The sequence below is a fragment of the Sus scrofa genome, chromosome 18 (assembly GCF_000003025.6).
Source record: "Sus scrofa isolate TJ Tabasco breed Duroc chromosome 18, Sscrofa11.1, whole genome shotgun sequence".
Lineage (NCBI taxonomy): Eukaryota > Metazoa > Chordata > Mammalia > Artiodactyla > Suidae > Sus > Sus scrofa.
The window spans coordinates 19,067,827-19,081,324 of record NC_010460.4 but is presented as its reverse complement, the minus strand read 5'-3'; the positions used below and the strand labels follow the sequence as shown (position 1 = coordinate 19,081,324).

Sequence of the window (13,498 nt, the reverse complement as noted above, 5' to 3'; positions counted from 1 at the left end):
AATTCCTTGATGACAGAATTAGACTTGAAGGTACTTTTACAAAAGTAAATAAATGAAACTGGAAATATGATTAACAGATGTATAATATCATATTCATTAAGAGAAAATTTATATACCTGCTATGTACCAGGCATTGTTCTAGGCCTTGGGAATATAGCAGCTAATGAAATAAATTCCCTTAAAAACGTATATTCTAGTGGAGGGAAAAAGAAAATAAACAAATATGAAATAATATCAGATTATTAAAAAATGCTATGAAAAAAACAAAACCGAGGAAGGAAATAGAAAGTTAAGAGGATTGGGGGATATATTAGTTTCTTTTTTCTTATAGGGATGGTGTGTGAAGTCTTTTTTGATAAAGCAACCTTTGAACAGAGACCTGAAGTAGGTGAAAGGGCAACCTTGTTGATGTCTAAGAGACGAGTGTTTTGGCAGAGGGAATATAAGAGCAAAGGTTCCGAAGTGGGAAGAAATGTGTTCGTCATGTTTGAGGAACAGCTCGGGGCAGAATGAGAGATGCAGTCAGAGTAGGAGTAGATAGCCTCCTCATGGGGTATTTTGGTCCAATATAAGGGCTTTCACTCTTAACTCTGAGTAACGTAGGAAGTCAATGAAGACATTTGATCAAGGCAATGATATGATCTGACTTATGTTTTAAAAGTATCACTCAGGCTGCTGTGTTGAGAACAGACTCTGGGGATATAGGAATGGAAGCAAGAAGACCAATTAGGAGGTCATAATTCAGGCCAGAAATGACAGTGTCTTGAAATCAAGTGATAGTAGCAAAGGTGGTAAGATGTGGTCAGTGTCTGGATATATTTCAGAAGTAATTCCAGCATGATTCCTTGACAGATTGTATGTGATGTATGAGAGAAAAAAGGGAGTGAAGGGTGACCTCTGGGTTTCTGGTCTGATTACTGGAAGGACTGAGATGATAATTACTGGAAGAGGAACAAGTATGAGAGTGAGGATAGAGCAGAACCAGGAATTTGGTTTGGATACACTGAGTTTGTGATACTTCTTAACCATTAAGTGGAGATACAGAATAAACAGTTGGGTATATGAATCTGTAATTCAAAGGCAGTGTCTTGTCTAAATGTATAAGCACATGGATAGTATTTGAAACTATGAGACTGAAAAAGTCACCAAGGGAATGAGTATGGACTAAAGCACTTTACTCCTTAGGGGTTAGAGAAATGAAAGGAATTAGCAAAGGAGTCTAAGAAGCGACCAATGAGTCAGGAAGAAAACCAAGAGAGTGGTATCCTGGAGACCAAGTGTAAAAATTGTTTCTTGCAGGAGAGCATGTGATCAGCACTGTCAGATACTGCTGGCAGGTTGAATAAGATGCAAATTGACCATTAGATTTAGCAATGTGGAGGTCATGATTAAACTGGGCAAGAGTGTTTGCAAAGGAGTGGTAAGGATGCAATGATTGGAGTATTTTCAAGAGAATGAGAAGAGAGGAATTGGAATATACACGTGAGTGTATATTCTATCTTATCCTCATTCCTTCAAGGAATGCTATCAGATTTCTTGTTTGATATGTGGTCCTTTGCTCATTTTCATTTCTTCGGAAGAGTCTCTGGATTGCACAGAAAGATTATTACACAGGTGTGGTACCTGGAAGACTTAATATTTTGACAGATTGCACAACATGCGCTCATATGATAAGAAATTTAATCTCTATAAAAGTTCCAGAAGTTTCTTGTATGTTTTAAATGCTATATACAAATTTTTTAAATGCTTATTGTAGTAGTGGCTCCAAATGAAGTGTCAGCTCATGTAAATGATATGTGACAAACTAGAAAATAAGAGTCTATATTAAGAACATAAGAAAATTATAAGAAACTGAAACGAAAATTCAGAAAAATACTTTTTTTTTTTTTTTGTCTTTTGAAGCCCTGCACCCATGGCATATGGAGGTTCCCAGGCTACGGTCCAACCAGAGCTATAGCTGCCGGCCTGTGCCACAGCCACAGCAATGCCAGATCTGAGCCTCCTCTGTAACCTACACCACAGCTCACAGCAATGCCGGATCCTTAACCCACTGAGCGAGGCCAGGGATTGAACCTGCTGTCCTCATGGTTACCAGTCAGACTCATTTCCTCTGAGCCATGACAGGAACTCCAATGTTACTTTATTTATTTATTTAATTTGGGGGCTGCACCTGCGGCATATGGAGATTCCCAGGCTAAGAGTCGAGTCAGAGCTACAGCTGCTGGCCTGTGCCACCACCACAGCAACTTGGGATCTGAGCCGCGTCTGCAACCTGCACCGCAGCTCACAGCAATGCCGGATCCCTGCCCCACCGAGCAAGGCCAGGGATCGAACCCACAACCTCATGGTTACTAGTTGGATTCATTTCCACTGCGCCACAACGGAAATTACAAAATTCAGAAAATATGTAATAGTAGCTTTTCAGCAAAGAGGTTATATACCACGAGATGGGCCAAAACAATTTTCTTCCCTTTAATGATATCTTGTTTCTGTCTATAATAGTACAGACAGGAGGAATTAGAACATATGATTTATAGAAACATCTTTGATATAGGGGCATAGGCACAACAGTACATACTTTTGGAGAAAGATGGAAAACTTTATTGTGATATGTTGGCTTTGCTTCATTTGAATTGGCATGACTCACCAGTTACTTGAAAGTGTAGACCAGAAGAATTATAGGATGTGGAACGTTAAAATAATCTCCAATGATTTCAGAGGGAAGGAACAGAGTTTCTTTCATCTAGTGTTGACATATTTGAAAAAGCTCTTTTACTCCATCCTCATTTGTAAAATACTTCAAGACTAAGAATTATTGTTATCAGAGTTCCCTGGTGGCCTAGCAGTTAAAGATCCAGCATTGTCACTGCTATGTTGGGTCACTGCTGTGGTGTGAGTTTGGTCCCTGGCCCAGGAACTTCTGCATGCTATGGGCACAGCTGGAGTGGGGGAAGATTATTATTTATATCACAATGAAAATCTGGAAATGCTTTTTTTTTTTTTTCCTTTTTGCCATTTCTTTGGGCCGCTCCCACGGCATATGGAGGTTCCCAGGCTAGGGGTCGAATCGGAGCTGTTGCCGCCGGCCTACACCACAGCCGCAGCAACTCCAGATCCAAGCTATGTCTGCGAGCTACACCTCAGCTCACGGCAACACCGGATCCCCAATCCCCTGAGCAAGGCCAGGGATGGAACCCCCAACCTCATGGTTCCTAGTTGGATTCGTTAACCACTGCACCATGACAGGAACTCCAGGAAATGCACTTTTGATGTAGTATTTTTCAATAAAATTATGTAAGACATAAACAATGATACTATCAGTCAAAGAAATTAGAAGCAGGTCATAGAAGGCCCCATCATTAAACATGGAGATAATATAATAAAGTGTGTAAGAGGACGTCTCAGAATTAATCTTATTATTATAGTGTATTATAAACAGCAGTAAGAGAAAACCCCTTTGATATTGCTAAGATCAAAAGTATGTTATGGGGAGTTCCCGTTGTGGCTCAGCAGAAATGAATCCGACTAGTATCCATGAGGACGAAGGTAGATCTCTGGCCTTGCTCCGTGGGTCAGGTGTCCAGTGTTGCCATGAGCTATGGTGTAGGTCACAGGTGCTGCTCAGATCCTGCATTGCTGTGGCTATGGTGTAGGCGGGCAGCTGTAGCTCCAATTTGACCCCTATCCTAGGAACTTACATATGCCGTGGGTACAGCCATAAAAGCAAAAAAAAAAAAAAAAAAAAAAAAAAAAATGCATGTTATGCGCTGTATTCAACATTGTGTCTTGGCTGTGTCCAGTGGTAAACCTGAGGTCGATCCTTCTATCACTGGGCCAGTCATGGGTCTTTAGGACAAAGGTATATACAGATTTTTTCTGAACAGGATATTAAGCTTCACACTCTGTTTTCACAATTCAGGTAAAGGAACACATATCTAATTAGAATAAATTGTCTCAAGCAAAGTAAATCTTGTGTCTATGTCACTGTGATTTCTATCTTTGACTGTTTTTTGTTTTCATTCTCTGATTCAGGAAACTTCGAGCCACGTTAGATGAATATACTACTCGAGTGGGACAACAAGCTATTGTCCTTTGTATCTCACCCTCCAAACCCAACCCTGTCTTTAAGGTGTTTGGTGCAGCACCTTTGGAGAATGTGGTAAGAAAACTGAATTGGCTCTCTGCAGGTTTTTGTTCACATTCTTTTGATCCTTTGCTTCGCACAGTAGTTGTTCTCTCTTTCCTTCATCCAGAGGTGGGAATTGGATCTGGTTTTCAAACTCCTTTATGCACATCAAAAAAAAAGGATCATTTCTGTTTCTGCTTTCCATAACAAGGTATTTTACCTCATCAGATGCGATGGAAAAAAAAAAAAATGATGTTGTGTTTGTTAAGAAACCAATGCAAATGGAGTTCCCGCTGTGGCGCAACAGGATCAGCAGCATCTTGGGAGCGCTGGGACGCAGGTTTAATCCCTGCCCCACCACAGTGGGTTAAGGATCCAGCATTACCACAGCTTCGACTTAGGTCGTAACTGTGGCTCGAATTTGATCCCTGGCCCAGAAACTCCATATGGCATGGGGCAGCCAAAAAAATATATATATATAAAGAAACCAATGCAAGATTTTGTAAGACAATCATTAATTTATGTCTGAAACACAATGACAAATAACTCAAAATGTGAACTTCATAAGGCAAACTTGGGAACATGTTATTAATCACTGATATTTGAGTTGCATGCTTTAAATCTCTTGTTATTTCTTGAAAGAATTGGTTTAACACTGCTCCAGTGTTGAAATATAGTTTAATATTTTGATTATATATCTATCCATTGCTAGCATTATAAAAATAGTTTTAGGAGTTCTCTTTGTGGCTCAGTGGTTAATAAACCCGACTAGAATCCATGAGGATGCAGGTTCGATCCCTGGCCTCGCTCAGTGGGTTAAGGATCTGGCGTTGCTGAGAGCTGTGGTGTAGGTCGCAGATGCGGCTCAGATCCTGGCTTGCTGTGGCTGTGCTGTAGGCTGGCGGCTGTAGCTCCAGTTAGACCCCTAGCCTGGGAACTTCCACATGCCGCGATTGTGGCCCTAAAAAGAAAAAAGTTTTACCCTTGCATACTTAAATGTGAACTATTCTTTCTCTGGCTGAAGTAACTTTGAATCATTAGTAGAATAATAATCTATCCAGATTTAAATCACATTTTGTTTTTATCAGAATAAAATGTATTAGCTCCAAATGACATTTATTGGGTTCCTCCCTTGTTGAACATAACCACTTCAGTAGTTCAGAGTTAGCAATCAGTTGAGATTTTATTTTTTTTTCCCACACACACAAATGTTGTGGTTCTTTCTTTTTCTTTTTTCTTTTTTTTTTTTTGGTCTTTTTGCCATTTCTTGGGCCGCTCCCGCGGCATATGGAGGTTCCCAGGCTAGGGGTCGAATCGGAGCTGTAGCCGCCGGCCTATGCCAGAGCCACAGCAACGCAGGATCCGAGCCGCGTCTGCGACCTACACGGTAACGCCGGATCGTTAACCCACTGAGCAAGGGCAGGGATCGAACCCGCAACCGCATGGTTCTTAGTCGGATTCGTTAACCACTGCGCCACGATGGGAACTCCCATTGTGGTTCTTTCTTAACATTTTTTAATTTTGTTTTGAGTTTTCCCTCTGATTCCTAAGGCCCTAGAATAGGGTGCATATTAGGACTTTTTCTTAGAGAAATATGGTAGAAGCCTTCTAGCTCAAAATGGTGCCTGTAGGAGTTCCCGTTGTGGCACAGCAGAAACAAATCCTACTAGGAACCATGAGGTTGCAGGTTCGATCCCTGGCCTCGCTCAGTGGGTTGAGAATCTGGCGTTGCCGTGAGCTGTGGTGTAGGCCGGCAGCTGTAGCTCAGATTCAGCCCCTAGCCTGGGAACCTCCATATGCCATGGCTGTGGCCCTAAAAAGCAAAAAAAAAAAAAAACCAAAAAACAAAATGGTGTCTGACAAGCAGCCCTGAGTGTCATGCTGTTGACAAACATCAAATCTGGGCATGTCTTCCTCAGTATTAAAAGTTTTAAATTGTTTTACTGCTAATAAAAATAATGTGATCTGTGAAAAAGCTTCAACTGGAACTCAGAAGAATACCTCTGAAAATTATTTACTGAAAAATTTGAAAGTATTAAAAATTGTTGGAATCCTCTACAGAAAACAAAAGATATTTCCTGAGACAGGAAAAAATGTCATACAATAACCTAGACTGAGAGAAAAAGTAGAAAATAGTTTTCTGTTGACTGATATTTGATAAATACAGGATAAAGAATCAATATCAGTAGAATTAGAAGCAAAATATGTCTTCCAGAGTATAAATATACGGAAAGGTAGAACAGTAAAATAAATGCCTCTACATCTACCACTTAGATTCAGTAATTGTGCATTTTGGCGTAATTACTTTATCTGCCATCTACACACACACATTTTTAGGGCTAACCACTTAAAATACAGACTTTGCAATTCTTCTTAATATTCTGCATGCATCTTAGAAAAATAAGGGCATTCTCATAATTGTAATACAGTTATCTCCATTGAATATTTTGATCTTTTTGAGTGTGATTCTTAGTGAATGAAGGTGTGGCTCCCATAGTAAAACGTAGAGCTATCAGTGTTTTAAGGTTGTTGCACCCTCGAGTTCCCTGGTGGCTCAATAGGTTAAGGCCCTGGTGTTGTTACTGTTTGGGTGGCTTGGGTCACTGCTGTGGCACAGGTTCAGTCCCTGGCCTGGGAATTTCCACATGCTGCAGGCACTGCCAAAAAAGAATTTTGGAAAAAGAAACAGAGTAGTTGCGTCCTAAGGGCATTCTCTTGGTGGCTGCCTGCCATGATACATACTTTTAGGTTTGTAGGAATAGGCGTAAAAATATTTTATTGACAGAGAGAATTCCCATTTTTCTTCAGAAGAACCGTGGAGGTTTCTGAGGGTGGAGCTCTTTCTCCAGAGTCAATAATCCATAGCACTTAGATGTGGATACACTGGGTATGACTAATCAGTTCTATGGATGCGGAAATTAGTCATAGTCGTAGAAGCCAGAAATAGCTCTGGGGTTATCACCAGCTTCTTTGAAATCATCCCCCTACCCTTGTTTAATTCCACCTTCCCCGTAGATTAGTGGACTCTGGACTTGGTCATGATTTCTTATTCTAAGTCATTCACTTATTTAGATAAGCTTTTTAAAAATGGCTTCAAGTTACATGAAATGTGGAGGCATATTTTAAAATCAGTGTAGTAAAATCCCTATTATTTATTAACTTATTTAACAAATAACTAGCATTGTTAGCTATAAAGTCCAAGACAAGGATTCCATCCATGTAAGTCCTTTGAGGTTTCAGGATTCAAAACTAGGGATCCAGCCTTTGGAATGGATAAGCAGTGAGATCCTGCTGTACAGCACTGGGAACTATATCTAGTCACTTATGATGGAGCATGATAATGTGAGAAAAAGAATGTATATATGTATGTGTGACTGGGTCACCTTGCTGTATAGTAGGAAATTGACAGAACACTGTAAACCAGGAGTTCCTGTTGTGGCTCAGTGGTTAATGAATCCAACTAGGAACCATGTGGTTTCGGGTTCAATCCCTGGCCTGGCTCAGTGGTTAATGAATCCAACTAGGAACCATGAGGTTTCGGGTTCAATCCCTGGCCTCGCTCAGTGGGTTAAAGATCCGGCGTTGCCGTGACCTATGGTGTAGGTTGCAGACGTGGCTCGGATCCCGAGTTGCTGTGGCTGTGGCGTAGGCTGGCAGCTACAGCTCCGATTAGACCCCTAGCCTGGGAATCTCCATATGCCACGGGAGTGGCTCAAGAAATGGCAAAAAGACAAAAAAAAAAACCAAAAAAAAAACAAACAAACACTGTAAACAAGCTATAATGAAAAAAATTAAAATCATTAAATTTAAAAAACAAAACAAAAACTAGAGATCCAGGGAGCAAGGGGAAAACTAGAGATCTGGACTGAGGCAGTAGAGGAAAGAGGCTGACATTGGGACTGAAGACAGAACAGGATGGAACCAATAGATTTCATGGGCCACAGCTTGTGGCCTGGCTCTGGATCACAGGTCTGAAGGCAGCACTGCTTTTAGGCATCTCGGCTGCATACCTCAGATGACAGTATATTGTTAATCTCACAGGGGCTCATAGGTAAAAAATAATTTTAAAAGTCTTTTATGAGGAGTTCCTGTCGTGACGCAGTGGTTAATGAATCCGACTAGGAACCATGAGGTTGCGGGTTCGGTCCCTCCCCTTGCTCAGTGGGTTAACAATCTGGCGTTGCCGTGAGCTGTGGTGTGGGTTGCAGATGCCGCTCGGATCCTGCGTTGCTGTGGCTGTGGTGTAGGCCGGTGGCTACAGCTCCAATTGGACCCCTGGCCTGGGAATCTCCATATGCCACAGGAGCGGCCCAAGAAATGGCAAAAAGACAAAAAAAAAAAAAAAAAAAAGTCTTTTATGAGACCTTCCTAAGGATTCCTCTTTTATCCAGAAAACCTTTGAGTATACATAAGAATTACGGTATCTTGTCTGGGACCATTGTTGCAAGCTCACTAAAGGCCTGTTGACCTTAATGATTGTAGCAGCCAATTCCTGAATCCCCAACAAGCACATTCTGTGCCCAGAACTCCAGTGGTTCATGTAAACATTCTAAATACTCTTCATATCTGGTAATTATGAGAGTGTTTATTAATGTATTATCTGTACATGTCTGAATATGTAGACTGTTTCATAGTATAAGTGACACATGACTATTGGAGTGTAGGAAATTAAAGGAGTAAGAGAATTGTGGCAAGAACACTTGGGAACTTTTCTCAGAGGAAGTGGAAATTGAATTGGGGCTTGAAAAATGGATAAATGTGGATAAGAAGCAGAATTAAAGACCCAGAGAAAGAAAAGAACTTGCTAGATGCAAAATTTAGTGAGGAGGCCAGCCAGCTAAAGAAGGAGAATGGTGGAGTTCCCTGGTGATACAGTGAGTTAAGGATCCAGCATTGTCATACTATGGTGTAGATTCAACCCCTGCCCCAAGAACTTCTGCACGCCAACTCCCCCACCCAACCCCCACCCCCTAGAAAAGAGGCAGAGTGGTGAGCAAAGTTGCCCAGTAGGACCCTGGGCTATGTGCTGGGAACTCAAGAGGGTGCTGTTCACATGGTCTACAGAGCTAGGCATGCACAGCTGTACCTGGTGGCCCTGGTACAGAGTACTGGGAAAGTAGGGAATGATCAGAATGGTTGAAATGCAAGACTGAGAAGCTTGGGCTTCATCCCATAAGTGGTGGGGAACTGTAGGAATTTTTTTTTTCTCTTTTTTTTTTCCTCTGTAAGTATTTTTAAGAAAAAAGATAAATAATAGTGAAGTGGCTGAACGTAAAGGATTTGGAGCTACTTAAAAATTAGTTGGATTTTCTGCTGTATCCCTTTCTGCTAGCTATATGATTTGGTTGAGTTACTTAAGCCTGAATTTTCTTATCTGCAAAATAAGTATCATGGTAGTTTCTTTATAGAATTATGTGAGAATTAATTGAATAATGTATGTAGTGCTTAACACATAGCAAGTGTTCAATAATTGGTATTTGATTATTATATCAGTGTTTCAGAAATTTTGAATGTCACCAGTATACAAGATGAATTGGAAGAAGAGCGATTGATTGGCAGATCAGCTACCAAAAAAAAAAAAAAGCAAATCACTTTTGTTTTGAAATTCTTTTTAACTTTAATTGTGAAACCAGTTAGTTGACAGTGACATATTGGTATGAAATGACAGAAGCTTTAGCTGTGGTTTTTGAAATAGAAGGTGGAAGTTGGGAAAAAACCCTGCATTTCATCATATCTATGATACATTAGTTATAAGATGCACCATTATTTATGTGCTACAAAAAAGAGAAAAAACATTGACAAACTCTGTCACAGTGCTTATCAGTTAGAAATTTTATTTTATACTGAATTGAAAGTTTTTTCAGGCTTACTTAGATGTAGATTTTAATCCTACTGCTTTTGTAAATACATAAAGGAAAATGTGAGGCAGATTACCTATTTCTAAAATTTTTTTAGCTGTTCCTAAAACTTTTTCACATTCAGAGTCCAGTTCTTCTGAATTACTTTCTGTTTCAGAGTCGTTTTTGTCTGTGTGGTTTTCATGTAATATTGTTTTGTCTGCCAAGAGAGCATGAGTAGTGCTGCATTTCTTTAAAAAGAGCTCTGCTCTTGTCTCTCAGACTTTTTCCAAGGTGCAGCAAATTTGATGCTAGTGCTTTTTGGTTTTACCAGAAAGATCACTGGGGAAGTTATCAGACAACCAAGACTCACATTCCTTTCTTTCTTTCTTTTTTAACATTCCTTCCTGAAATGGTGCTAAATGGTTTGTTGATTGAAAAATCGAGAGGTTGTAGTCATGCCTCGAGGGATAACAGCCATGCTTACACAATGACTGCAGTGCCCCATAATACCTGGTCTACAGTAATTTTAGGATTCATCCCAATTTCAAATGAATGATAAATGGGGGGGGGGAATTCATCTCAAAATTGATAGATCTAGTAGAATTGAAGCACTGGCTTTTAATTCTGAGAAAGTTAGTTAATTTTACTAAGCAAATTTAGAAACATGGTCACACTTGAATTTGTTTCATTGTAAATTACTCTGAGGGATGCTGGACCAGCATTTAAAAAAAAAAACAAAAACACAGGATATATTTAAGGAATTGTATAGCACTGATAAGTTTAGTAAAATGCTTAAATATGAATTCCTGGAATTTTACTGAAATTGTTTGAAGATACCTAATAGTGTAATAATAGTAATAACCTAATGTTTTTTGTCTTTGTCAAGTGTTTCTGCACAGTGAATTTATTTTTATACTATAATCATTCACTCTTACTGTGGGCATACATAATAATATAATGATCTAACCTGATACATTGAAGTTCAAAGACCACAACTTAGGTTTACTCAGTTTTTCTGTGGGTCGGTGGTGTAAAAAACTCTACGCAAGATACGGAAGTATAGAAATCAGAAAATATGAATCATTAAAGATACCATAGCAACACAGCTGTTTAATTGCAATAAATACATTGGCAGCAATTTTTGAAACTTTCTTTTTTATTAGAAACAATAAAACTGAGTGTCTAGAGTAATAATGATTCTACATCTTTTGCACTATTTTTCTTTCATCACCTTTATCGTTGCTTTTTTGGAAAATTCTTTAAAAGTTGTACATTATAGGCAACAATTTTTTCCTGTTCCGTATGCTTGAGGTGGAGCATGGGAATCTTTCTCTTTTAACCTTCATAATGAGGTATTTATGAGGAAGTATATCATGATTGATAGCTTAGTCCACTTAGCAGACAAACGTCATATCTTCTAGGCAAACTTGTTTTCTCTTACACTTTTTTTTTTTTTTTTTTAAGATGATGACCTGAGCCCTGAAAGCAAGTTAATTTTCTATCCCATCTTGTCACACTTGTATAATTCCATGGCTTCATTATCCCCAGATATGTCCTCATCCCCCTTGTGTATGCCTGTGAGTGAACCCATTGTTGGTGGTTGTAAGATCCAGTTTATCTACCGTTTCTGCTCATGGTGGAAGAATGTGTACATGTACAATGTGCTGCTAAGTTCTGTTCTCTGAGAGATCTTTCACTGCGCAGTGGAAGGAATGGAGTCAGAGCAACAGTATCTAGCTCCAGAGGCATCACAAGTTTGAAGTTCACCTCTGTCACCAGTGAGTAGCAGAAAGGAGGAGGACTTGACCTGTGGTGCTCTCTCTGACCCTGGGCCTTACTGATAGTGGCACCTGTGACACCCAGCTACAGTGTATACCTCTTGGTTTTTCTTTCTAATGCCTTTCAGTCCAGCCTCTTATACACTTGAATATCCTGTTTGATGATTAGCTTTGCAGGAAAGTAGTGGCGTAGGAAAATTTCCAATAGGTTGCTTAGAATTTTAGAGACATAAGTCCTCAGTGATCTCCGAAATGATTTTGGTAATTAACTGCCACAGCTAGGTTTTTTCTAATGTCCTGGGAAATGCAGAATAATGAATGCCATTCCCGTTAGATCTGTAACAGGTAATGGGGCACCATTCTCTGAGAAAACATGATTTTAACCGAGGAGCAGTATTCTTGTAAAGTTTTTCTACCATTGTTACTCGTAATTTCATCATCTTTTTTATTTAATTCTGTACCATATGATGTCTTTGGGGTCGGCAGGTATTTTTATCTGCTAGTTGTAGAAGTGTTTGTTCTTAGGACTTTGCAGTGGCTAAGGGAGGCCAGCCCCACCCACTCTGGTTGCTTGGCACCAACCCTCCCTGGTTGTTGGGCATCTTGTTTACTTCTGCCCTTAATTCCCTGCAGGTGCGTAAGTACAAGAGCATGATCCTGGAAGACCTGGAGTCGGCCCTGGCAGAACACGCCCCTGCGCCACAGGAGGTTAACTCAGAGCTGCCGCCTCTCACCATAGATGGAATTCCAGTCTCTGTGGACAAAATGACCCAGGTAAGGGGCGGGAAATGAGGAGGAGACACAAAGACAGGCGCCCAGGTGTGGGCGGGCCCCAGATCACTTTTCTTAGTTTTGTCCTCAGTGATATACCACTGGAGTGAGATGTAGCTTGGAGTCTGATGGTGAAACATTAACAGCCTTGGAGAGGAAAATGTAGGGCCAAAAAAATGCTCCCAACCATGGGTGCAGATATGCTCTTCTCCTTCTGTTAGCAGTTTTTTCCTTTCGCTTGGGCCCTTGGGTTAGATGGAGAAACCTTTAGCTGGAGTTGGTTTGGACAGGAGACTGTTAGGACTTTGATGAATCACAACCAGGTGGGGCAAGTAAGCCTTCATGCTTCTTGGGCTGAGCTGTTCCTCTTTCTGTATCAATTCTGAATACCACCATACTATTGCCAAGGCAGGATCCCCTCTCCAGAGAATATGACTGGAAAACTGAGGACACCCTCCTGAATTATTGCTTTTCTCCTCTCCCTTTGAGAGGGGAAGTCAAAATGTACTTAGTCTGATTAATCAGCATACCTCAGTGATTTTGCTGAGACTGTCCCTTTTAAGTTTTTTTTTGTTGTTGTTTTAAAAGTGATACCTTGATTGAGATCAAATGCCTTTATTATAACATATCCTTCTACCATATTTCTTTATTAACACTTCCTAGCTTTAAATACAGTTGTGTGTTTTCTTTCCTTATCTCACTCAGACTCCAGCAGTGTTTAACATCGTTGATTACTCTTTCCTTCTTCAACACTGTCTTTTCTTGGTTTCTGTATGCGACACTCTCCTCCAGGTGATCTCTTCCTGTTCTTGGGCTTTATATCCCATCTATATGCTATCTATACCCCAGCTTATACCACTGTTAGAGCTCCTGTACCTAACATGCCCCAAACAGAACCTTTGATTGCCCCCACTTTCTACTCCAAATCTGTTCCTCCCCTGGTATTCCTCACTTCAGCTAACGGTGCCGCAGTCTGTCTGGTT

General features: G+C 40.3%; 1 protein-coding gene across 7 annotated transcripts in view; it reads left to right on the top strand.

Moving 5' to 3' along the window:
* NRF1 (nuclear respiratory factor 1) overlaps positions 1–13,498 on the top strand; it is a 134,271-nt gene that overhangs the window by 61,354 nt on the left and 59,419 nt on the right. For all 7 annotated transcript variants that reach the window (XM_021078993.1, XM_021078994.1, XM_021078996.1 and 4 more), the window contains 2 exons: positions 4,033–4,159; positions 12,378–12,518. In XM_021078993.1, the coding sequence (XP_020934652.1) occupies positions 4,033–4,159; positions 12,378–12,518 (268 nt within the window). The remainder of the gene's footprint in view (positions 1–4,032; positions 4,160–12,377; positions 12,519–13,498) is intronic.